At 37.4% G+C, this 27643-nt stretch overlaps 1 protein-coding gene across 1 annotated transcript in view; it reads right to left on the reverse strand.

Moving 5' to 3' along the window:
* Positions 1 to 14481, reverse strand: part of LOC126373488 (visual system homeobox 2-like) — a 99205-nt gene extending 84724 nt beyond the window's left edge. Inside the window, exon 1 of the mRNA XM_050019643.1 lies at positions 14181 to 14481. Coding sequence (XP_049875600.1) covers positions 14181 to 14481 — 301 coding nt within the window. The remainder of the gene's footprint in view (positions 1 to 14180) is intronic.
* Positions 14482 to 27643: the final 13162 nt, after the last annotated feature.

Consider the following 27643-nt stretch of genomic DNA (forward strand, 5'->3'; position numbering starts at 1 on the left):
ATGACTAAAAATACCAAATACTTTAATTTTATCCCATACCAAGCTTGGGATAAAATTAACATAAAATATATATTTTTCCCAATAAAAGTACATCACTAAGTAGAAGAAGGGTGTCGAGATGTAGACCAGTGTTAATAGCAGGCAGTTAGTCCGCTTTGTACCACGTGTGAAGTGAGTACACGCACTCCACCACCCCAGCCTGGCCTCCCTCGCCCCCCGCACTGCACCAGGCTCCGGACCACAATGGGGAACACCACTCATGCGTACAGTTCTCCGTGAACTGGCCAAACGTACAGCCGCTTCAAGGTCCAATATTAGAAGAGCCCTCTCGTAAATATAAATTTAAATACCAAAATGTCGATATACTTAATGACACAGGTCAACTTATTTTGGAAATTCGAATTGTATTGCCAATTTATAATGGTTTTCTTATTTTATTTTTCTTGCAGAATTTATATTATTGTAGTGTTGTGGGAGGTCTAAGTAAAGTGGACGTAGCGTCGCAAGGGTGAGAGGTTATTTTTTTCGTTGTGGTGATGAAGCAATTTATAATGACTCAATAAAATAGCATTCGTTTGATAATAATCTTACATTGGAGAAGTCTTTATTATCTTGCTGAACTCAGGTAAACTTGTTTGAAAAAGCATTAAATTTTTAAATAAAGATTTAACTCTAAATGAAAGTTGGAATGTTATATAAGTACCCTATAACTTTTAATTGTTAGACAAATCCGAATGGGAATGTGACGGGTATATCGTTACCCCCATTTTTCCTGTCTCCTATACGTTACGCAATCTGATATTATGATGGAATAACAAAAATTCTAGAACTAAACGTTTTCCCAACCATGAACTGTAATAAGAACTCAATTTGAAAGACATTTTCTCGGCACACAAAAGTAAGGTGAAACTTTTCAGTGCCTTAATCAGTGGGTTTAAGAAATGAGAGGCGATGTTTGAGGTTCAATTGGTGGTACAAAGAGCGCGACGGAAGCGCCGGCGGCGGCGGCGCGGCATGGTGGCGGCCCCGCCGGCGGCGCAAGCGCATACTAATTAGTTTCCACTTCCACGCCGCGCCTCGCACAATCGCTGCGGCACTCTGTTGTCTATAGGTCTGGAGGGTACCAAGAACTTTCTGCATTCGCCACGAACTATGTTTATTTGTTGTTTAGAAAGGGTCAAGTTACGTTGGGTTTATGTTTCCATTTAATTCAATACCTACCGTGGCTGCAAGCTGTCGATTGACAACTTATAGATAACAACTCCGATAAATATAACCAATACCTATGGATATGGTTATGAGTGGATGAAGGAACCACTGTAGAGATTTAAAATAAAAAAATATTTTCTTATTCTATTAAATGACACACCTCCAAGTGTACCTCAAGGCATTCCTCGCAGTTTCTGCAGCATTTAATGAGTCAACTGACTGCGCAAGTCCGATACAAGACACATTCAGCCTTCCTCTCCTGCCTCCTTCCCTCAAAGCCCTAATTACGCCACTTTGTGGAACCTTCGCAGATATTAAGTTGGTCTGGATTGCCGGACAAAGCAAGCCCAGACCTATGCTCTACCGCGGAGGAACGAAAACTAAATACAATCCTTTTAAATCGCAATTAAAATAATAATTTGTTCAGGGCAAAGATGTTTCTTTATTTCTTTTTGAGATTTCTGATCGGCGACTTCAGTTAAACTTGGGAAAGTGGTTGTCGTTTGATGTTTGTGAAGATAATGATATTAAACTTCTGGTATGGGTATGATCCAAACTCCTGGTCATAAATCTGTAATTTCGCATTATTATTTACATAAAACTTCACATTTCTCTGCGCACTTTGTAGACATTATCTAAAGAGGTATTTCATCACAGTTCTGTTTATTTGGTGTACGGTTCTTTGTCAATATACTTGTTCACCTAACAACATTCAAGGTGTAGTGCGTACAGTGGAGAATGTGATTCTATATACCTAAACGCAAGATCCAGAACTTTCAGTTCTCAGTCTACCCTGCAAGAAACAAGTGGTAATGTGTAATATATTCCGCTCGACCGAGCAGTCACGTCGTCGTGTTTATGGAGCCCCCCGCGACGTGCATGCCAATCGCACCCTTATCGCACACTCCCCCTCCCCTGCCCCTCACCCCACAGACCATAAAATCCTTCGTCTTACCTCCTCTTGTCCTGATATCCACGTTTTGTAGGACTCTGTTAGCGTAACTGTCCCAGGAAGAGTTAAAAAATGTATTTATTTAAGGTCAAATTATTTTACAAAACATTTTTAACTACAAGGGCATCAAAAATTTTAGATGGCGAAATCCATGTTATTAGCTGTAACAAAAACTCGAACACAAACACCCCATTAGTTTGTCGCAGATGATAAAATAAAACGCAGCGCGCGTTAGGCACGCGGTGAACTAATTCCACAACTGCACAGAGTAATTGAGTAATTAAGAGAGTGCGGAAGGAGCGCGCTTGTCCGGCCGCGATTTACGGGACACTCCGGGGAGACCCGAGACACGGGGAGACCCGGGACGATTTGCAAGGAATTCTTTCCCTGAAGAAGACATATATTTGGAGGTAGGCTGAGAGATCTTAATTAACTTTAATTTGAAAAGCGCCAGTCGAAATGAGGGTTAAAGAACTGTGACTGCAGGCTCATCTAATTGGGGGAATCTTTGTTTATTTGGAATTTCATTTGGAAGAGTGCGCAGAATTTCGCAAGGCAATTGTAAAGAAACGACGAAAAGGAACGCTTAATTAAGATTTTTTTTTCGGAGAGAGATTACATTTTGATAAAAAATAAAATTAGATCGAATCGAGGTTCAGAAAATGAGTCTGATATTAAAATAAAACTTTCAAGAATGTATAAAATATTATATAGTTATATTATTATTATAGGTTAGGTATTATATAGTTTTGAAACATAAATAAGTAACAAACATTATTTGATCTTAGTAAGTCCACAAGTATTCCAAATACTTAAATTCAATTTAAATTTATTTATACATAATATATCAGACAACAAGGTCCATTTGTAAATTAAGTTTTTCTGTGTGGAACCTTCTCCAGTATATTCTGACTCGGCGCGTCGGCTCTACAATTATGCAAGCAAATTAAATGGCTATTCTTGCCGAGATACAGCCAGTCGTCTCCACCCCGTTTGTAGGTCACTGCAGAATCTCTTACTGCATACCTTTATAATTATTATGTCTGTGAGAGAAAACCTATTCTATAATTACTTTACAATTTACAACAACCTTTGAAAACTAATTGCGTAAAAAAGTTAAAATTCAAATGTCGACCTTTCCGCTGACCTTTCTAGTGGGCGATACTAAGCCAAAAGTTGTTCTTTTTGTCCGCATATTGTTTGGGGCTTTCTAAGTCTGAATTAAGTAATTGAGGTGTGGAGGTCTCTTGAAAACAAAAGACTCGCGTACTCTGTGCACGCATTGTCCGGCGCCGGGGCAGCGCGGGGCGGGGAGGGTATGCTAATCCGGAACATTTGCCACCCCCGCCACCTCCTGCTTCGAATACTTCACCCCCGCGGGATATTCGCGCTCGCTCTATCATTTATCAAGTCACTCAGGCAGATAATATTAATTATTACAAAAAAATAAAGTACATAGTTGAAATTTATGGACTTAAATGTATATACGTAAACTCACTAATGCGTTAAGCAGATTAAGTAAATAGTAGACGACTTGAAACCACATTTGATAAGACAATCTATAATAGTACATACACACACATAAGATCACGCTGAACATTAAAAATAAAATATTTTGGTTAAATAACCATTGAATTAATTACTTACCTATATGCCATCCAACATGAAAATTCCACAGTATTCGTTAGTCTATGTGTGTATATGTATGTGTGTATATTTGTGTATGTATGTCCACGCATTTCTCAGAAACTAAAAATTGTATTGCAATATTTTTTTTTTATTGAAATAATTCATTGAAATCGGATTAGTAGTTTTAAAGTTATGGTCAAAAAAATGTTTATGGAACAATAACAATTTACTCGTTGATGTCTTTCGTATGAACGAAACCTTTAGTAGTGTTAGAAGGCGACATGCTGCCGTCAGAGATCATTGAAGTAATAATTTAAACGTAATTTAAAGGAAATTAGAATTTGGTTAAAGGTGTGTCGGACAAACATTAAATCAATCTTCAGAAGATTAAATCTATTATAAGACCTGTTAATTTAGGTGTTCTAACGTAGGGACCTGGTGACATAATATTTTCAGTGTTACCTACTCGAGTTTACATTAAAAAAGTAAAAAATAAAAAGGTAATTCAAAAATTAAACCGACCTCAAAATCTGTCTAACAAAAAGTAAGAAATAATATTTTGATGTTAATTGTAAGTATTTAACAAAATATTATGTCTTACTTTTTATTAGACAGATTTTTTAAATAATGACTTTAACCCGCTTTACTAACAATCGCTATGTATATTTACTAGATATACTTTACTTAATCTTACTCAAAATTCCATATTCACATCATTTCTCATCCAGAATATATGTTTGAACACATAAGAAGGTTTATAAGACGGGCTAGAGTCGTAAGTAAGCCTTGCCATTTGTTTGGCCAGGTAGTGAACGCTGTTGTTTGTGTTGCGTAAAATATATCTTTATTGTCGACGTTTGGTAGAAGCGGGAGTGTACCGGGCAGCCTCCGCGCGATTCTAATGGAGTTTTTCAAGAAACGAAGAATAACCGTCGGGAGAAGGAAATTAAGCCATCTCGGGTTAAAAACTCCAAAACTGGAGTGTGTGGGGCGCAGGGCGCGCGGGGAGAGGGTATAGATTTTCGGCGGAGAGGGCCCGAGCGGAGTTTAGGAGTGATACTCCGGCCAACACCTCGCAAATATCAGTCTTTGTTTCACTCTGCTTTTAAATATAATTTAGTTACTTATTTATTATAATGTTAATTATAAAATATTTTTTATAGCCAAGTCTTTCGTCTACTTAAGTAGTGTTAGATGCATGATCTAAATCTCAGTAACATGCCAGAACAGTATATATCACGTGAATATTATTATATAAATATGTAGGTACACTGAAAGGCGATAGATAGATAATAATTTTTACTATAGTTAATATTAAGGGATCCTTAAAAACAATCGTAATCTCATACTCTGTTAAAGTCTGCACTATACGAGTATAATAAATATGCAAGCAGCAAGTAAGATCCCAATATAAAAGTATTATCGTCCACATTTGTATGATAAGTGGAGTGATCCATTCACTTCGCGCCATTACATAATGAAAACTCCAATAAACCTAACTTTTGGCACGTAAAGCTCGTACTTGCCTCTCTTTCTCTCGCTAGCAATCTTGTGTTATGTCCATCTCTTTTTCTCCTGAAACGAGTCCTATTATGAAAATGGGCTGAATATAAATTGGGCGCTTATTTTCAATGAGTTATTTAATTCTGCTATGATCTGCTTATGGAGTCGTTATGAGCGCTGTTCATCGCGCCGTACGCTCCGACGTACGGGTCGCGGACGTATAGTCACGCGGCGATGGATGTGCTCGCGTGCTTATGTAAATGATTGTCATAAAATAAATGTTGAGAGAGCCTTGATCCAGTTATTCGGAATGACGTAATTAAGAGTGAACCATTTCGCGAGCTGCTGTGAGGATGCCAGATTAAATTATAATATTGAGATGAGTAGATATTTATTAGAATAATAAAATGGTGCAAACTATTCTCTCTCTCTCTCTATTTAAGAGCTGCGCTCTTGTCGGTGGAGTAATCGCCATTCCCCTCTTCTTCCCGCCAAAACATTCACCTCCCGATACGACACGACCTGCACCTTCTCTTTTTTTGCAAACTATTAGATAGGTACCTAGGTAATATTTTTTTATTCACGAGTATTTCAATTTTTTCCTTCAACAAGAGCTTCCTTTGACCTTCAACAAGTTTCTCCATGATAATTACGTTGAATAAATGATTCTGTTTTCTGATTCTAAGAAGAGAAAAAGAGAGAAATACCTCAACGAAAATGTAAAACTAAATGCACGACTAAACTACAAAGTAAAAAAAAATATTAAGGAGTGGGGCTCGCTTCCTCCAACTTATAGCATGTTTCTTCTTCTAGAAGTCCTTCACACAAAGTTCCAAGACACATTTTCTACGATTTCTTAAAATGTCTAAGTTTATTATTGAAATAAAAAAAACAGAAGCGGTGACGGAGAGGTCGAGTATCCTCCATTATTGCTGCCTACACTGCAAGGTGCACTCTATCACCGCGTCACACGGTCTCAAGTCGCTCTTCAACGAGCTTTTACGTTTTCAGGCTAATTAGAACATAGGGAGGAGGCTGAAACCTAGCCAAATGAATTTCAACCCTGGCGGCGGAAAATAAGTGTTGATTTAGTTTAAAATGCGCGGGAGATGTTTGCTTGCTTGCTAAATATATGAATATTGGAGATTCGTTTGTCGGAATGTTGCAAACAGCGATTCACGCTAGAAGATAAAAATACACTTTAATTGTAATGTTTGAATCCTGTTCTGCACATAGTATAACGAAATAACATAACATAACATAACAAATACTTTATTGCACAAACAGGAAAAAACAAAAGAGAAATAGAATTAGTACAATAGGCGGCCTTATTGCTAAGTAGCAATCTCTTCCAGGCAACCCCAGTAAAAAAGAAAAACTCCAGTTTTTAATTAGTAAAAAACAAAACATGATTGAACCTGTTAGAAAATAACAGACATTAATTATATCGAACAAAATATTTAATTATTTTTATGCCCCCATTCTTTTCATGTCTCTCACAATATGAAAAGCCTGTTAACTACTTTTCTATCTCGGAAAACATCCAGACTCAAAATTGTACCTGTAGGTAGGTCCACAGTGTGTCCCACTGTGTGGGTAGCGGGACGATACCAACTAAATATGAATATCTCATTAAATATTTCCATCATATGTTATCATGGTAAAAGGAAATATACCAGGAAATACGTATTGAATCTATATACCCACTAAGGTAGTATATACACTGTATTTAATTTCAATTAAGCTGTAAGGAAATTCGCCGGAAGCAAATCCGGGTGTGCGCGGGTAGTGGTGTGAAACTAGCTATTAGCGGCGCGGCTTTGTGCGGAGGTGTCGAGGCGCGCCCCGCACTCCCCCACTCCCCTCACTCCCTCACACACCCCCACACTCCACTCACACTCGCACGCATACTACTGTTTTACTTTTTAATACTACTCCATAACTTATTGACATTGACCAATGACAGGAAACCTAGCATCGAGACAAACCATTCCTGGTTTAGCGATGCTATGCGTCAAAACTGTATACTCAAAGTTTATCAAATAAATAAAAAAAAAATACAAAAAGAAGGCCCGTAGATGCAGTCATTGTAGGCTATTCGAAATCGATTAGAGGAAAATTGTTGTAATTTTATTAAAATAGTACCTATTTTGGTTTAATGTTGCCGTGCTCGAATATTATCAATATTCTATTCAAGAAGACAATGCCAATATAATTATACTAAGTGACCCAATACAGCAGCGCCAGTGGCCAACTAAGGCCTGATAAGTTAGTTTATTCTTCCAAAACTCAATTCTCAACCTCTTCTACGAAAATAATAAACATTAGTAGTAAAAATAGTAATGCTTATGAAACATATCCACAAAATACTTTTACCAAAGGACGTTTATAAATGGAAGGCGAGATGAAATGTGCTAGACATTTTGAGATTGTTTCGAATTCTACAACTTATCTGGGATGATAAACAATATGGAGAATTGTAAGTTTACTTTCGTTCCTCACCACTCATGAAACATGACTGTAATAAGAAATAGCCTCCTAAGAATAGTGGTTACTAGCAAACAGTATTAATTTACTACTCAATTGTTTGGAAGGTACTTGTTAACGACGTCCTAAGTTTTGATTTTAAATATACTTGTCATGTTCTGTTGTTTTTTTTTTTTAAATCAGTTTCGTTCAATATTAAAATCAGCTTATAATGTTTTGCTTTTCTCGATCTTTTCATACGTATGCAGTCTCAACAGTACTCTTACCAGCATGGTGTCGCTCCGGTACGATGCCGGTAGGCTCGGTAAGGTACCGGTACGGTTGGTACGATAGCGGTAAGGTCTGTATGCCGATACACTCGGTACCGGCAGCACGCCAATGTGGGTACCGCTGGAGTATGTAGTGGAGAGTTCGCACCTCGCACAAACACCCGGCGACGGCTTCGCGCACTCCTCATACCACACACTGAAGCGTAGAATTGTAATGTTTACAAATTATTTCTATTTTGTAACTGTTATACGAGATATTTGCACTGAAACTGCTTAAAGAGTGAAGCATTTCGATATCTTACCTACGTTTACAGATAGCATCAGTTTGTTTCTATAGTCTCTGCTTACCCCGGTGGGAAATAGGCGTGAGTTTATGTATGTATGTGTGTATGTATGTATCAGTTTATTCAAACATTCCTCTGGACTTTTCATCTTGGAAATTCATAATTCATTTATTTGCAATAAAAATGGTACAGTTTCCAGCATTTAACATTTGGTCTACTTATATATTTAGTTATTTAAATTATAACATGCAAATAATAATAATAATTAAATAAAATTGATAATTTAAATATGTCAATCATTAAGTACTAATAAATTAAATTGTCATTACATTAATTACACATCACAAAATAAAAGAACATGCAAATAATGACATGCAATATGTAACGATTCATTCGTTGTAATAATCGATCGTTATAATCGATTTAAGTCGTTCTTAAGTTCGGTTCTGTTCGTCATTCGGTGATTTAGTTAAGTCATGCATTGAGTGAACTGTTCTCGTGAACTAAACATAGCTGTCTTCAAAAAATTCGTCCAGAGAATAAAATAGCGATATAAATTAGAATTATGATAGTAAGGACAAAATAGAATCTGGATTCAGTATTTTTACAGCTACAATAATAACATATTGGCAGACGACAATTAAATGAAAGTTGTCACGACTGGTAATCGAATCACCTTTAGATAAATCATTATACCTACCTACTTGTATTATGACAATCATTTATGTGTTATGTCCAAATATAGAGCAGTGTCCCAGCTAAGTCAAAAGCAATAAACAGGTAAAAATGAGATCAAACGCGATATAATATCCAATTGAAAAAAATAATAATTCTGAAACGTTTGCAATTTACTAAGACTTCGTGCCCGCTACCCTCGTACCTTGCACCGTATGTCAACAAACTGGTTCCTGTGGAAGGGTTAACGGCACTCACACAGCGCCCGTGATGTATGACGTCTGAGCCGTGTGTGTGTGTGTGTGTGTGTGTGTGTGTGAGTGTTCCATACATTCCACACTCCATATGTGTGGCGTTGTCGAGCGGCCGCTAACCAATACCCACCCTTTCGGGTAAAGTCGCTGCTTCACCGCGTACGATAGGGAATCTTGCTCTTTTAACATTATTACTAGATTTCATTGGATAAAGTATAGGTAATAATGCCATAATATTGCTGTACCTACTACAGATATTTCCATGCCCGTATTACCTTATAAGGTTTGATTACTTAATTCATCGTGTTCGGTTTTGATTTTTTTCTAGTAAGTCGAATATATGCAGAATCACAATAATCTAGTGAGATTGTTTTTATACTTATTTCCAATGAGATTCTCATTAGAGTTGAAAAAGAACACACGTATTAATTTTCATTTTGAAACTCTTTTACTTATAATCAAAGTTACAACAAGTTTCAGCTTCTGTTTACAATTAAAGTTGTCTTTTACATATAGGGATTAGTATTTAGATATATGGGCAAGTTAGAGCTAAAGCGATACTGCGCTATCCGCGATGGGTAGTGTGTGGTGATGTTAAGCAGGGGTCCGTCGGCCGCGGCGCTAATACTCGCTAATGTGCTTGTCTAATTTGTGGAGCTGCGGATCGATACGGAACACCGAGACACAGCCCCATAACATTACCAGGCACTGCCGACACAGCCTCGCAAACATTGCCCCGGCCACTGGTGCCCAATTTCACGCATTTTACTGCATTGTAGGCGTACAAACACAATAGTACAAGGTCTGAATTGGAATTGCATGCTTGTCATCACGACTGAGACGCGATATTAACTACCGCCCTGGGGGCAAATAAAGATTGATTGAATAACTCAAAGTAGGTTTATGTGTTAATGAATTGACCAGAATCTCACTGATGATGGATGGAGCAAACTTGGGTTGCTTCTCTCATCACTGGCATAGGATTCACATTTCGACAGCATAATAGAAAGCAATCTGGTAAAATGGTGTTCATAATGAATCTTTGGATATGCGAGTGAAAAAATATATTTCATCTTCATGACTTTAAAGAACTCAGTTCTAAACAGGGTTTATTATAAAAATAAAGATGTGACACCAATTATTCAGAAGAACCCAAATAAAAAAACCAGAAAAGTAAATAAACTTGAACAACAAGTCGAAGCTGACAGACGGAATGTTTATTCTAAGGTGGACCTCATCTAAGCACTAAGGACGTTATCAAAACAGGAGTAATTCGAGCCACAAGTGGCAGACAATGCGATCGCACGTAAAACAATCAGCATTTTGTGGTTCCTTCAACAAGTGACCACTAATTTGTGCCATTGAGCGGTGGAGGATATCCACTAACCCTTTATCAAACTGACAAAATGTGAACAAGTGCGCTTTATTCTGGTCGTCTTTGTACGGCACAAAGGGTCCATTATGTGAGGTGTGAGCCGCGGCACAAAGCTGCGATGTCTTCGTTTTGTAAGAGGTGTCGTCGAGTGACGTGTGCTGTGATGCCATCGAACACATATTATTATTCCGTTCACAGGTTTCGGGACTTGAAGTGAAGGTCGGGATCTGGACGGGATGTAAGCACGGCTGGTTGCAGGATGCTAGAGCTTGGTTATGTCTTACAATATTATTGTCATTGCTCACGAGGTTCTGCAGCCCTAACAGATATTATCTTGATGTTGTTTTTATTTGTTGCACTGGTTCGATGCCTGCCATAAACATTATGCATTATCAAAATGTGTTCCCAATCTGTAGCAAACATTATAATTTAGGACTTAGGAGACTGGGTATTTTGTTCAAAACACCTATCTTATGTCATGTGTAAAAAACTTAAATATGAAATTTTCTGCTATAATATCCTTTTTTCCATATAGATGTTTGCTAACGTATCTATGTTAAATACTTAGTTAGAAGCAGTTTTTCTAGTTGTCTTCACATAAATTGTTTGTAAGTGCAATAAAGCGCTTTTGTATTGTAATTTTGTGTCCCTTAAACTACAAGGTGTTGAACATATATACGACTCATACCTTACCCCTATCAGGGCAGGTAGAGCCACTTACAATCACTCTTAATATTGGTATCCTTTATTAACTACATATTATAGTTGCTTAATATGTTCCCAAGTAACCTAATATTTTGGTTATTTTTTCAATAAAACAGGCCTACGTGAATTAGTAATAACAAACTGTCTGTATGTTTGGTATGGTATATATTATTATATTCCAGATATGTAGTAATAACAGGGGCGCGCGGCGGGCGGCGGCGGCGGCTGCGAGCGAGCTTTTGTCTCTCTGCAGCTTTACACCGCGCCACCGACTCACCGTGCTGAGCAGAGAGCACCATGGCGTGTTATGAACCATATTTATGTCGATTCTACTCAGTTCATAATATGATAATCATGATTAGTTTGACACAGAGTACGGGATGTTTCAATAACCATCTCTTACTAACTTTTAAAATAGAATTTCACTATATAAAATGTCTCTACTGTAGGTGTAATTTATTATTATAATTCTAATGTAGCTACAGCTTAACGCTATGAACACTTTAAGTAACATACATACTTAAATAAGTAGATTAATATAGGCCCTACTTCTGGGCACGGGTCTCTTGCATCAATAGTTTAAATGCAAATAATATTTATACACTGATAATTTCATATTAAGTACGTTTATATAACAAGAAATTATCTAGTTACTTGTCAATTACCTACTTAGCGCTACTATTGATTGCTAATTATGAGTAAACTTTTATTATATCAATACTTTTTATTAAGTAAACTTACATTAAATAAACCCTCGCTAAACACCATTTAGATTTGTTTTAATGGTTTACGTACGACATAAGTTTATCTCAATATTCTAATGGAGAGCGCTTATCATATCATGCTTATTAGATGCAAATTACCTACGATATTTTCTTGACAGCTAGACAAACATAATTAGTAATATAGGTAGCCTGTTTACCGTAATTATTGAAATTAGTAAGTAGGTAAAGGTTTATTTGGAGAGAATATATGAATATGTATGTTTGTGACGCCTACTTCTGTTCAAATACATATTAAATGGAACATCATTATAGTACCTACCACTACCTTTCTTCTCTATGCAAAATTGGGCACCCTCAGGCCTGTTGTAGTAAATTTTGTACCGGGTGAGAGCCCTCAGCACCCACCATTTATCCGGCCAAGTTAATGTGCTATGCAACAAAATTTACCTACAATAAGTCACGTAATTTTTTTATTTTTTTTTTATTTATTTATTAGGCACATCAACAGTACAAACACAACAATTAATAAAACTTTCTTAAGGCTAGTACTAGTGTTTGCACCAATTACAGACGTGCACAACTTATGTAATTAACATGTATGTAGAATTTGTTTAAAAAAAAATAACGGAATAACAAAAGGTATGAAAAGTTACAGCCAGGCAACACTACGACAACAAAAAAAAGAAGAATAGGTACAAGAAAAAAAACTACTATTTAAAAAAAATAATTAAAAAAACTTTGTTTAAAAATAAACATATTTTTTTAAATTTAATAACAATATAATATTTGTTTTCTGCCTTTTACCTGCACTTTATTTATTTTTACTAGTACTTTATTTATTCACACAAGCCGCCGCCGCGGAGTGCGCGCCCGACGGCAACTGATCATGCGAAATACTATTTTTACTTACACCTATGTACTACGTTATGCTTTAAATTTTTAGATGGAATGGATTAGAATAGATGGAACTTAAATGTTTATATTAAGAACATTATTCTGTTTACAGAATTACCTACTTACATAAATGACTATTTAATCATTATAATGTTTCGAAATGTATTACAGATGTAGGTTGTATGTAAGTATGCCTACAGCAAACAGCTTTCTTACGTGCAAATCTTAAGTCTAGGGTAATCTCTTTATAAATAAAAAATAATATTAATTGAATTACAATTGCATTGAATTAGGTACATTTATTCGTACGGCGACTAGATAAGTATTTCGATATTGTATTTTAGCTTCCTTTTTAAGGTTCTTATTAACATACCTAGGAGTTACCAACGTGCAGATATTATACCTAAATATAATTTGACTTCATTAAATATATAAGTACTTAATAATAGTCCTATTAATTACTTGCTTTTTTCTTATATTTAAAGCGTACTCACAACGACTCTACATTTAAGCTTAAACAATTTGACGACTACCTCTCGCTAATCTACGAAACCTCCTTTCGGCGTGGAATGAATACAGAACCTCCTTATAGATTTATTGTTGATCATCATCAAAGGCCAATTAATGCGTGAAGAGGAGACAAAGAGATAAAGCGCGGTGCACACCGGCGGTAACCCGAGCCGCGGCGGCGCGACGCATTGTCCCGTCGCACACACGCTAATTATTATAAAAAAACGCTAATTAAACCCCAGACACCACCGCACAATGCCACACTCTACGACATAGCCTTAGCACACTTGCGGCCGCAGTCTTTACGCTCTCGACGAGTAAAGAGTCTTGATTATATCATTCAAAAGGTTGTTCGTATAAAAAGTATTAGGTAGGTTTATGGAAGCGATGTCAAGTATTATTTAAACTGTTTGAAGAAATAAATAAATGTAGAAAATTACAAATCTTGAACAGTGTTTTTGTTTGCATACATAATGCTTTATTATTAAACTATGTAGAGCAATATTATAGGTATATAGAGATTTACACTATGTTTAGTCATTTTGTAGTTTGCTTGCTTATAAAGGTAGAAAGGAACTGTAACGAAACTTTTGCTAGTGGATATGTCACGACAGTGGTATAAAAATGCCAACTTTTTGGATTCTTTCTTTCAAAGTCATAATTCAGACAGGCGTAGTTACTCCGAACAAGTTTAAGAGTTAGTACTCACCAGGTGGTGGGTGCAGTAGCGGTGGCCCCGGCAGGAAGGCGGCGGCGACGGCGGCTTGCGCGTTGAATGCGGCGGCGTACGCCACCCGGCTAGCCACCGATGCCGGCAGCGGGAACTGCGGCGTGTAAGGACTCCGCGGCTCTCGGCTCTCAGACAGGTTCAGGACTCTGTCTCCATCGCGGTTCTCAAAGTACCGGTCTCTAGATTCCCTGTTGTCCGAGAGGCCGAGCAGCTCCTGTATCGCAAACGGCGAGCGTTGCGGCGCACGCGGCGCGCTGGTGTTCGCGCTCATCGCTTGCATCGTTCGTTTTACTCCTCTCGGTCTGGATAATGCCTTACATCGCTCCGCTACTCATATTCTCTTTTCTTATTAGAAAGTATCACAATTTACTTAAGTCTTATATTAATGTAAATAAGACTAATATTCGAAAGTTTATTTCTCTACAATGCACTATACTAATGTTAAAGTCTAAAATGACACTGTAATTGCTTTTGAAATGCGAAACAAAAAATTAGACCTTCGAATTTAGGCTCGGAGTTGACGCGAGGGGTTTTCCGCGTCCGGAAAATGCGTGAAAACCGTATGTTAGGGGTAGTGTTAACGTGAGCGCTCGCCGCGGCGGTCGGAGCGCGTCTGAGTGGCGGCGGCCGCTACCCGCTCGGCACCGCAACGTCGGGCCTGCGCGCACGCGCCGCTCACTAGAGACGTTCTTCTCCCGCGACCCCCTCCACCCCACCCGGGCGGGGCCTCCTAATAGCCAATACGGATATTTTGTTACCGCACTCTATTGGCCAGATTTCTTCGCGCGGGACACGCCTACTCCGTACGCCGCGAACTGAAATCCGACTGTAAAATGGGGTCTGTAGATTTGAGAATGAGTTGTTTGGAGCGGGGTTGATTTAATTTTGATTAATTGTAAGAAATGAATAGAGCCGGCGGGGCACGGGGTGGCAGAAACAACCGGGTCCCGCGCAGCACTCGCATGTACTACGCACACATACGCACACACCCTCACACACATTCATTTACGTATTAATTACACGTCCGCTCTTCTTTCACCTCAATACTATTATAAGTAATCGGAGCACTTACGTCTAATGAAAAGACTGAAAAATTATCATGGGAGAAAAGGAAGTAAAATGAAATGACAGGTGTTGGTATTTGTTCCTTACATTTGAATGGACATTTTTGACTGGATTTAATAAATCTGCACCATAGAAATGAATTAATAAATCATACAAAATGTTATATTTAATGTAGATAAATCAACTAAATTCAAAATTTAATACAAACGTTAAAAAAAACTTAGTAACCACTCAATTTATTTATTCATACTGTTGTTTAAAAAATATAGGATTATGATTAGCTACTAAGTAAGTTAACAAAAAAATTTTTTGTAGCATTTCAACATCAACCATCATGCACCTCTGACTACCTACCCCAAATTGGGAGTAGAGTCGTGAGTTTAGGTATGTTATGTCGATGGCTTATGTGTTAAAATATAAAATTAATTATGTTCATCAAAATAAATTTATAACATTAAAAAATTATGTAGGTATGTTTCTGGATACTTTTAGTTGACCAAGTATTTTGTCTCTACACCGACAAAACGAAACGTACATTTTACGTTTAATTTAATCAACTTGCACTTAACGGAATATAAAATAAAATAAAAACTTAGTGCATGTGATTTCATCGTTTTACATTAAGTGTCTTTTATAAAATCTTCTTACACAACATGAACATGAATAGGTAATACTTAAATCTAAAGATACCTATTACTAATTGAGACATAATATCACCATTTAATCATTTAATGCATATTTTTTATTAAAAGTTACAAATAGGTATTCACCCAGTTAAAGTAGATTTAAGTAAGCTTAATCAATTCTCCTACGGCGTCCCCTGAAGTCGTAAAATGACAACATGACGAATAAACATTTCCTGTAGCAAAATGCTAATCGTATTACCTATTACCTGTAAACAATAACTTGAACTCGTAGTCGTGGCATGATAGAAAGAGCTACACTGCGTTTGATAATTAAAGCACATAATAACGGGTTCTTACCGCGTTTAAATGGGGATATGAGACTCCCGATATTTCGACACTGTTGCAAGTGCCATGATCACGGGATGACTGATGCGTTACTGCGTTTGATGACTTACACATACATACATAAACTCACGCCTATTTCCCACCGGAGTAAGCAGAGACTATAGAATTCCATTTGCTTCGATCCTGACACACTTCTCTTGCTTCCTCCACATTCATCAATCGCTTCATACACGCACGCCGGTTCAGAGTAGATCGTATTTAACCTTTTCTAAGGACATCTCCAATTTGATCATCGTAAGTCCTTCTCGGTCTTCCTCTGCCAGCCCTACCATCAACTTTGATGACTTGCAGACAAATACATTAATTTACTTACAAAAAATAAATTAAGATTTTAGGTAGAGTTCTGAAAGCTAGATGAACCGAGATCAAAATACCTCTATATTAGGTAAATTGTGTCCTTAAGGCCGCAGTCCCCGCAAAATTGAGTCGTTGCGAGTTATTGGTGACAATTTACTTAATAATTTATTTTGTCAGAATTTACTATGTCCGAATAAATGTTGGACATGATTTTCTGATGTTAAGAATCTATAGGGACGTACTAGCTTATCTACAATCGAACATAAATATTCGCCAAACTATGAACTAAATAAAATTATTCGTAAATATCACAGTTTCTTTGCTTTCTCAATTGATACAATAAGGCTTCGGAGTGGTTGTTCATTATGGTTGATCTCACTGTCAGGTTTTCTTATCTGCTATGTACAAAGATTTTTGTACATTTATAAAATTGAATACTTAGGTACCTAATTCTCTAGGACACGACGTCGTAACCGAAGAACTACTTCATCGATTTTAGTCATCTTATTATTAAGTCTTCTTCTTTGTAGAACGTTTTTATTAAAAGAAAAATTACAAAATTACGAAAATAGGTCACAAACAGAAAAAATCTGAAACTACTTATAAGTACAGGAGTCGCACAAACGCAATCGCTGGTGGAAAGCTAATTATTTTTAAAAACTTATCGCTTTTCATGTAACTAATTTAACATTAAAGCAGAAGAGTTTCGTTGGTGTGAACATGTAGAGAGCTGATAAAGTTAAATTGATGAAAAATATTTGTAGAGCAAACGCTAATAGTAGATAGGTGTTACGTAGACACGGTAAGGAAAGGTACTACGACCTAATCACCGGTATCATGACTAAGACTTCACCTACTATCCAGCAGTAACGATATTGATGTGTATTATGTATGTGTATGGTATTTCAAATCAAAGTACCTACGTATAGAACTACGACCATTATCGCTGTAAACATAGCTGGCAAGGAGTGGGTTTAGGTATATATACTACCACCTCTGCCTACCCCTTCGAGGTTACAGGCGTGGTGCTATGTATAATAACTATAATAAAGATCCACTGTCTAGTAGTTTTTAATCTATTGTCCTAAGTTTGTTGTTCTTATGGTCAAATAAATATTTTTATTATTTTTTATGGTCAAATAAATATTTTTATTATTTATTATTATTTAAATAATACCCTACAAATGTATTGCCCGGCAAACGTGTGAACTATGCCACAGACGCTCTGTACAACCCAAATATTCATTGTAAGGATCGTCTTAGACCGTGGCCATCAATAGTCAACCAGCACGTGAACAAAGCTGGTCGTGTCAACGCCGCTCTCAGGACGACAATACAATAATGTGACGTGTATTGTCCGGTTATTTTGGTGGTAGAAATATAGTCAGGTGGTGAATGTGTGTCCGCGCGCACAATGTGGCTGTCAGTCTGCGCGGTGTAACGCGAGCTGCGTGGACGGCGCGGGCGCAGGTAGCCGCCTCACGTGGGAATGTCTGCCTGAGACCATACTGCCCAGGGGGCGGGACCGTAGCCTAACATTGTGGCTTACAAATAAGTTTAACTTTTTTTAAGAAAATTCTCATATTAAAAGACTTTTGTAAAGTTGGAATCGAACCTCATGTAGGTACCTAGTTGAAAGACGAAAGGCAACTTGTTTTAACTATTAAATCAAAATGTATCGTTTCAAAACTCAAACTCTATTTATCTTCTGGTACGTTTGCTTGTGCTGTTACGTTTTTTTAAACTAACGGCTCAATGCGTGTTGGTATCAATGTTAAATATACTTAAATTCTGTTAAAATTCTGCTTTGATTGGTATTAAATCAATCGAATATCAACTCCAGTTTTGATTCTTTCAACTAAGACATCTGTCAACCAATTTTCTTTCAAAGATGTGATTGCCTTTAAAATGTTAGGTACCGTAACATAGCTACTACCTAGTTATACCTATATCTCGATAACCTTTTATCTGAACTTTTGGTAAACAAGCAATCGTATGAAATTTTAATTTCCTGTATGTCATCTTTACTATCAATAACATTTTATGAACAACCGGAAAGAGTCGAGCGTCGAAGATGGTACTTACTTAGTTTTTTTACCGACTTCAAGAAAGGAGGAGGTTCTCGATTTGTTGAAATCTTCTTTTTTTAGAATATTTTTTATTGTTTGTAGGTTCTCTAGACCTTCGAGTAGTGGCAAAAAAGTGTACGAGTAGAACTCATTTAGCTTAGTTTATCTATGACTAAAATAATAATTTCGGGTCCCAACATCCTTAATGGCAATACGCTCGCTTCCTATTAAATACATGGGTCTTACCTAAACATAGCTCTTTTGAGCTATTCAACGTATCCGTTACGTAGAGCTTTAATTTTAGACCACGTGTTATTGTCACCTTATTACTGAAAACCGAAAAGAATGTATAGAGCTCGCACAGAACCGGGATACTTGGAAAGACATGAGGGAGGCCTTTTTCAATCCAGGTAAAAAATTGTCTCAATTTTTACCCGAATTGAAATTAATAGAAGTAAATCGAGGTTTTGTTGAAGAAAAGGAGCTTTCGTGGTTTTTGCTATAAGGCGACGTATTAATACACGTCCGCATGTTGTAAGAGAGAGAGAGAGAGAGAGAGAGAAAACGTTTATTCAAACAAACAGCACACAAAACAAAAACATAACATTGAAATAACACTTATAGGCTATAAACATTTACACAAAAGAAAAGAAATAAAATTAATAACAAAAGTGTTGTGTGAGATAGTGCGCATTTATTTGAAAAGGTAAAACGACTCAGCATATGTTTGCCCCAAAGGGAAGCAAACGCTGATTTTCAGTCGCACCTACATCATTCGACAAATCCCGGGGAAGCAGCTATAGATACAGTTAGATACATAGATATAATAATATGTTGGTTTGAATATGTAAAAAATTTACTTAACGTACAAACTGGATAAACTAAATATATATAGCTAATTATGATACTTTATTTTATAATATTTCATACTTTTATAGATATGTATTATTTATTATATACTTATATAGTTATTCAACGAACAATGCATAACAACAAAATATATGTCTATATTTATTTATTTTTAAACATAGAAGTATGTAGGTAATTTTTTTTTTTTTTTTTTTTTTTTTTTATTATTATTATTATTTTTTTTTTTAATGCTAAAAACAGACCAGATTCATTGTATAGTATAAATAAATAAAAAACTTCGAAAGAATAATAAGTTCATCAATGATATGTTTTTTTTATCATTGTAATTGTAACCCATTCCTGGAGTCCTAGGCCATCAGAGCAACATTTGCTTTTTGAGCAGAAAGACTTTTAATGTTTGTTTGAAACGAACAGAACCCATGGAAGGTTTACGAAGTGGTGGAGGAAGATCATTCCAGCATTTAGTGGCCTGATGGCGAAAACTCCCCTCGAATGCTCTTGTTTTGTGGAAAGGTGTTACAAGGAGGAAAGTATTTACGTACCTAGAGTTAAACCTGAAAGATTTCCATGTGATTTTATCAAATAGGTATGGAGGCTTTTTACTTTTTATCACAGACAGAACCAACGAGGCCAAGTGAAGATTTCTTCTAGATTCCATATTGAGTAGTCCCTTAGTATTTAGCCACGGCGTAATATGACTACGGGGGGGAACCTTGTAGCAGAATCTAATACATGCATTTTGTACTCGTTGTAGGGCGCGCTTCGAAGTAGACAAAAGACATGGACCGATAACTACGTCGCAATAGTTTAATTTTGATAAAATTAGTGATTCACATAACGTCAAACGTAGTTCTTCATTAAGGAAAGGACGAATTTTATATAATATTTTTAACCGAAACATACAATTCTTTACAACACTTAATACATGGTCTTCAAAACGTAATTTACTGTCCATAAGTACACCCAAATTTCGCGCCCTAGCAACACACTCTATGGGAGTACCGAGAATTTCTACTCTGGGATTCTGTTGAGTTGTTTTATCCACCTGATTTTTGGAACCTAAAATCATAAAATGAGACTTACTTGAATTAAGTAATAAAGCATTGTGAGCAGACCATTGACTTATACTATTAAGGTCTTCATTCAAATTGTTTAAAGCAGGAGATACGTCATGCGGGTCAACATGTATGTATACTTGTACATCATCTGCATAGATGTGATATTTGCAGTATTTGATGTGCTTAGTTATGTCGGCAGTATAAATAATAAAAAGAAGAGGGCCCAGTATAGATCCTTGGGGCACCCCTCTATTCAGAGGTTCTACTTGAGAGCGGACAGTCTTCCCGTTGCCTAAACGTATTTGAACTAATTGAAATCTATTGGTTAAGTAACTGGAGAACCAAGATATTGTTGTAGCTTCAAATCCGTAATAGGACATTTTGCTTATGAGCAGAGGAATACTAATTGAGTCAAAAGCTCGTGAGAAATCTAATAAGGTAAGCAGAGTAGCCTGCCCTATTTCTTGTGCTGCCAAAACATTGTCTATAACATCCAACAGTGCAGTGCTGGTGCCAAAACCCTTACGGAAACCAGATTGGTTACTAGGTAGGATGTTATTATCATCAACAAATTTTGACAGTTGCCAGAAGACAATTTTCTCAAGCACCTTAGAGAGAAAGGGTAAGATGCTAATCGGTCTAAGGTCTTTAAATTCGTTTGCATTACTATTCTTGGGGATCGGTGTAATGAGAGCAGTTTTCCATATGGATGGAAATGTCCCAGAAGTGATTGATTTGTTTATAATGGATGTTGTAACGTCTTAAGTGCGTCTTGGCTCACCACCTAACACGTCGGGCTAATAAAACTCGGCGAAATGCGGATACTTAGTGCATTATGTACCTGACTACTCCAATTAGGAAAGTAGCCGTGAGCTGGTGTCATTATTTAAAACGTGTCATTCGCAGGTTTAAGTCGTTATATTACCTACTAAGAATCTGCGGATACCTAGGTGAACATGAAACTAACTAAAAACTAAGTAAAAAAATACTGTTGTTGGCGTCAGATCTGGCAACCCCTGTTGCCTAGGTATTGTTGATTACCTATATATGACGCATATGATTTGGCGCATAGCAACGGGGGTGTAAAGTAAGGTTTTTTACATTATTATAATTTTGTGATCTTCTACTCTTTATTATACGTTAATACTGAGTTGGTTATCTTTGATTTCGCTCGCTAAAAACCGTAATCTTAATTGCAGAATATAAAACACCTAGGTACTTAATAAAAACTTTCGATTAAGGGTTAACTTTTGAAATGTACACTTTTTTGGCTGTAGAATAGAGTCTACCTTAAAGTTCATAAGTTATGTCGTAAATATTAAAAAAAAAGATGTCCTTGCGAGCTCCTTCAGAAGCAGCCCTGCCTACCCTGCACTCAGCCGGCCAGCTCTCATGACAAGAGTGGGGAGCAGGAGGGGGGTCATAATTACATTACACTCGTGTGCCGCGGTGGTACTCCGACACAATCTTGGTGCTGGGAGACTTGGTGGCTGCTTGTGGGGGGGCAGGGTTTATTAATGGCGAGGAGGACATTCTGAACATTACAAAATCCGTAATCTATTCAGAGATTACGTGGTTTAATCGTAGTGTTACGGGTTCGAAGCCCAGTTCACGCTCTGAAACACTGAATTCGTCTTTTATAGATAGGATCATAGATAATATCACGTGATTTTCACGATTTGTGCCCGGTGCTCGGCCACTACATGCGACTATGGGCTTAATGGTGTAACGTAGGACTTAAACATAGCTGGAGAGGAGTGGGTGAGTACACTACTCCCTTCGGGGATAGAGGTGTGATTCTGTGTTAATATTTTAGGACATACTGAGACCTATCTTTTCTTTTTGACGAATTCTAGATTTACCTCAGACGGCATTAACATGGCCGGACAATTAGAATAACTCTGAAAGCTTTCGCCAAGGGCAAAATTGAAGATAACAGATTTGAGAACATTGTATTTTTTTATGAAAAAGTTTTTACAGTACTTTGCAGTTTGTAGAAGACAGAGAAACGCCATAGTGCTTATTATATGTATATGAATGCCTATCTATCAAAATTATGTTACTGCCTATTCCAAAATTGACCGGCCCATATTTACAACTCATACCTGTAAGTACATATCTCCTGTAGTGATGGAGTGACAAAAACCTCCCGAAGGATACTAGGTACATCCTCACTGCAGTTGATATCAAAGTCATTCGGCACAAGATACCTACGTAAATAATTATGATGAAAGTGAAATAAAAAATATTCGACGCACTTATGCACTTAGGATTAAAAACAATTTAATACATTACTCATTCATTTCGAAAGCAACTATGATATTTTAAGTAAGTAACAACATGTTACTTATTCCTTGATCATGGCACTTGCAACAGTGTCGAAATATCGGGAGTATCATATCCCTGCTTTAAACGCGGTAAGAACCCGTTATTATGTGTTTTAATTATAACAATATTATGTTGTGCAGATAAGTCTACAGGCAGTGGGAGTAGGTAGGTGCTCTTACAACGCCCTCGCTATTCACTTCTAACACGGAACCTTATTAATTCACGTGGCTCACATAATGTATTAGAGCAACGGTCGATAGTTCAATCGTAGGCTCGCAGCGCATTAGCATGCACCACACTGCACCGCGGTGCTGTGGTGTGGTGTGGCGACGTGGTGCTGTGGTGTGTGTGGCATTATGCGGCATACTAATGACAGGGGCGTTGATTAAAAAACCTAAGTTTAGGGCGGGGCGAGCCAGGGTGCCGCCGGGGGCGCGGGGGGAGACATATTAATAAATCGTACTTGTAGATATTAAGTAAGTATGTTAAGATATATTCGTAGGTACATGCTATTCCACTTTAGTAGAACGAGAAAATTGAAGTTGTTGCGCACACAAGAAGAGGAAAGTCAATTTTGATTTAATCTCCTCTTTCCACAGACAGATACTAAGTAAAAGCGTCAGATTCTTAAAGGATGATAGTAAGTAGGTACTTCCTCGATATAAAGGAGAGCTGCATAAGAACATTCTCGAAAGCTTCTGTAAGTTCGCTTAAGATTGACTAGATATTTAGATTTTGTGATGTGAATGTCGAGTCTATCCAGCTCCTCGACCACACAGGTTTAGTGAGAAGATTGAAAAGAACAAAACCGTTCGAATTAGTGTAGTGGTAATTAGTGACAGTGATGTGTAGAAGAATACATTAACAAAGTGTCCACCCCTTAAATGAAACTAAGATTGATCAGTGGAGAATTCATAGGATATCTTCTTCTTATCGTGTGGGTTGTGAGGTGGAATACCAATCTCATCAACCCTGGTGTCAGGGTTATGATTGAGCCGCCCAAGGCCCCTGACATGGCTTAAGTAACGATTACTCACTTACATCAGTAAATAGGAAACGGGACCAACGGCTTAACGTACCTTCCGAAGCACGGATCATCTTACTTTCGGACAATCAGGAGAATATAGGTAGGATATAATATTATATATGTAGTAGTTTAGGATAAAAATAAATGCATAATAGCTTGTAGGCTAGATTGTAATATTATGAAGCATATATGTATGTATTTAAGTATTTGTCGCACGCAGACGATGATGTTTTTAACTCACGTACCTAATGGACGCGAAATCGTAGAAAAAGCCACAATGTTGCTCTTTTATAAATTAAAATACTTAATAAAAATTCTATCAGTATGTAACCTACAATTTGTTGCGCTTTATTCGAGTAGGTAAATTTAAAATACCTTCGTTTTATTGTATCGAACAGATACTAATATAGAGACTGCAGGGCAGACTGGCTTTTAAAGTTTTATGACTCTACCTCCCCCAGACCAACATACCTATATTACGTTACGTTATTAACTAAGTTGCTGCATGATATTAATTAAATTGCTGCATGAGCAATAAGGCCGCCTATTGTGCTTTTCTGTATATGTTGTTCTTATCTCTGTATATTGTGTCCATTTTGCTCAATAAAGTATTTTATCTATCTATCTAAGTACCTATTTGTAATTCTAACTACTGCACAGCACGTGGTAGACCTTGCCACATTCGCTAGTTTATTAGAGTTGTGACAAAAAATTCCTCCTGAACATTGTAGATAATATACTTAAATCATCATGGATGAGGTCTACGATCATTTGAAATTCCAAGCAAATAGTTATTTATCTTAGAATTACCGTAACGTATTTTAAAGTTTGAAAGCATCTTATTTGAACTTATTTCGAATAAAGGCGAATGAAATATAAACTAGTTACTTAGTATTAATTATATAAGACGTTGAACTCACTAATAACTTCAAAATTAAGTTACAATAAGTTATTAATTTTCAATAAACTGCTGCAAGATGCAGATAGGTAACTATAGAAGTTTTAAATTGTTTCTCAGAATATTGAAGAATACTTGCTTAACTACCTTTATAAATGAATTACAATAGCGTTTGTAAAATAAATCGTAAATGCAAGTGACTTTAACTTTTCTAACGTTAAGGTGAAAGTTTAGATCGTAATAGCAATTATAGAAATTTTCAGATATCGGAGCTTTTTCAAAGAATTACGTACCTGCCAAGTATACAATGTGGCGACTGAAAGCTTTTAGTGCCTATCATGTTAATCAATAAGTAGGTATGTGGCGTTCTGGAACGCACGCCTTTATTTCAATTATAAAAGTTATAATAAATAATATCATTAATTTTAGTTATAACGTAACGCTATAATAATTATAAGGATAGTTATAATGGTTTTTGAACGAATTTGATTATTATTATGGCAACACTGCCTGGTTGCGAATGAGACTGTCATTCGCTCTCTAGACTTTTTCTGTAACGAAGTAACGAAGTTCAAAATTACAACTTTTGTCGGACACTGACTACTGTTTTAATTATTCTCCATCACCTTCGCCTTTGGAAGAATTGGTCGGCCACTACACTGCGATCGAACCTATTGTAGGCCCCAAACTGGTGACACCCGACGCGTAATACAAGCGTCTTTGAAGATCGCATTCCAAGCGAATTAAGTGGAAGATTACTTCATAGCTGAACGCCTGACTATCTTTCTACTTCGGAGACAGTGAAGTGACGACAGAAGCAACCTTGGCTATTTACTACCGACCAGCATTACGTGCTGTCTGGCCAACCTGTGGATTGCGCGGATTCGACATAGCAACTGCATTTCTTCGCATCGCTGCCAAATCATCGCGCTACCTTCCGCTTTCAGGCCCTCTACATAGTGCAATAAAGTGTTTCTGTCATATTTCCAACGTAGTGAAGTTCAGTGTCAAATCATCCAACATCACATAGTGAAAAACATTGTCGTGAACATGTTCAAACCTGCACCGGCCATTTTGGTACCTAAAGTACCTATCTTTTCGTAGAACATTTCGTCGCGAAAGTGCCATCTGTTGGACGTTCCGAGGACATTTTGGCGAGTTAAGCACAGCTGACAGATCTGTCAATGACAACTGTCATCGCCTACGTTCCTGTTCACGCAAGTAGTGTTTCTATTACTATATTATTCTTCGTGCAAAAAGTATTTTAAATTTATCTATGGACTATAACTACAATTTCGTTTACTACAATAACATTTTTTAACTATAACTTTCCTTTTGTATTGCTAGTGCTAATTTTTCACAAAATAACCTATAATAACTAATTATAATTGGTAATAACTAATCTGTGTTTAATAATTGTTTTGTTTGGATACACAGTTGTTCTAACAAATTAAGATTATTTAATTAGTTTTGACATATTAATCTAGTGTCTGTCTACAAATAATATTAATTTCTAAAACTTTAACCCGCATTAAAAACTTATTTTTTATTTTTGTGTGCATGTTTATACTCTTTTATGTCGAATTAATCTCATATAATTTTTAGCCATTTATGTACTTAACTGTAATAATTTTGTTTTCTTGTTATTTTGTTACTCACCCACAGTTTAGGCAGATTTCTAACTTGGGTTCTGTGGTTCGGATTGGTATTGTGTGTGTGGTGGGTTGGTGTTTTCCTTCATTGCATTACTTATCTTTCTACTTACCCCTTCATGCACGATGTCTGAGGATTTGCAAGCACGCTTAGATGCCCTCTTGGCTGAAAACCAGACCCTGCGGTCCCAGCATGTTCAGCCTAAATCAGAGAATGCAGCTGTGTGCCGAGTTGCTGTCAAACTGCCACCCTTTTGGCCCGACCGGGTTACAGTGTGGTTCGCTCAAGCAGAAGCACAATTTTTACTTGCAGGTATTACCACAGATGATACTATGTATAGCCATATCCTCACTCAGATCGACCACCGGATCGCTGCCGAAATTGAAGACGTCGTGACTAACCCCCCTGCGGAGGGGAAATACCAAAAACTAAAAGCGGCACTAATAGAACGGCTTTCCCCATCTGAAGGCCAGCGAATTAAGAGGCTCCTTAGTGACGAAGAACTAGGTGACAGAAGACCATCTCAATTCCTCCGTCACCTTCGCTCGCTCGCCGGAACTTCATTTTCGGATGAAAAGATTTTGAAACAATTATGGCTCCGCCGCCTTCCTCAACATGCGCAAGCTATCCTCGCGACCCAGGCCGATCTTGGTCTGGACGCAATGGCTGGAATCGCTGATAAAATCGTAGAGGCTCAGCCTAGTCCCGTCAATGTTTACGCTGCCGCCGCCCCTCCGCTGACTACCCTGCTGGACCGTATCGAGGAACTCGGCAAGCAAGTTGCTGCCCTATCATCCGATCGCTCTAACAGGCAGTCGCCTAATAGGTCTGCAGGCGCGAAGCTATGCTGGTACCACCGAAAGTTTGGTACTAAAGCCCTCAAGTGCATAGCTCCTTGCACCTGGAAGGCGGAAAACCCCGCAAGCAATCAGTAGCGGCGGCAACCGATTGCGATTCTATCAGCCGCCGTCTCTTCGTTACCGACCGGGTCACTAAACGTCAATTTTTAATTGACACCGGATCCGACCTATGCTGCTATCCCCGACGCTGGCTCCCAGACCAGAGGAAACCCTCTGACTACGAGCTCAGCGCTGCTAACGGTAGTAGCATTAAAACGTATGGGACTGTCCACTTGACGCTCAATTT

Source organism: Pectinophora gossypiella, chromosome 15, assembly GCF_024362695.1.
Source record: "Pectinophora gossypiella chromosome 15, ilPecGoss1.1, whole genome shotgun sequence".
NCBI lineage: Eukaryota > Metazoa > Arthropoda > Insecta > Lepidoptera > Gelechiidae > Pectinophora > Pectinophora gossypiella.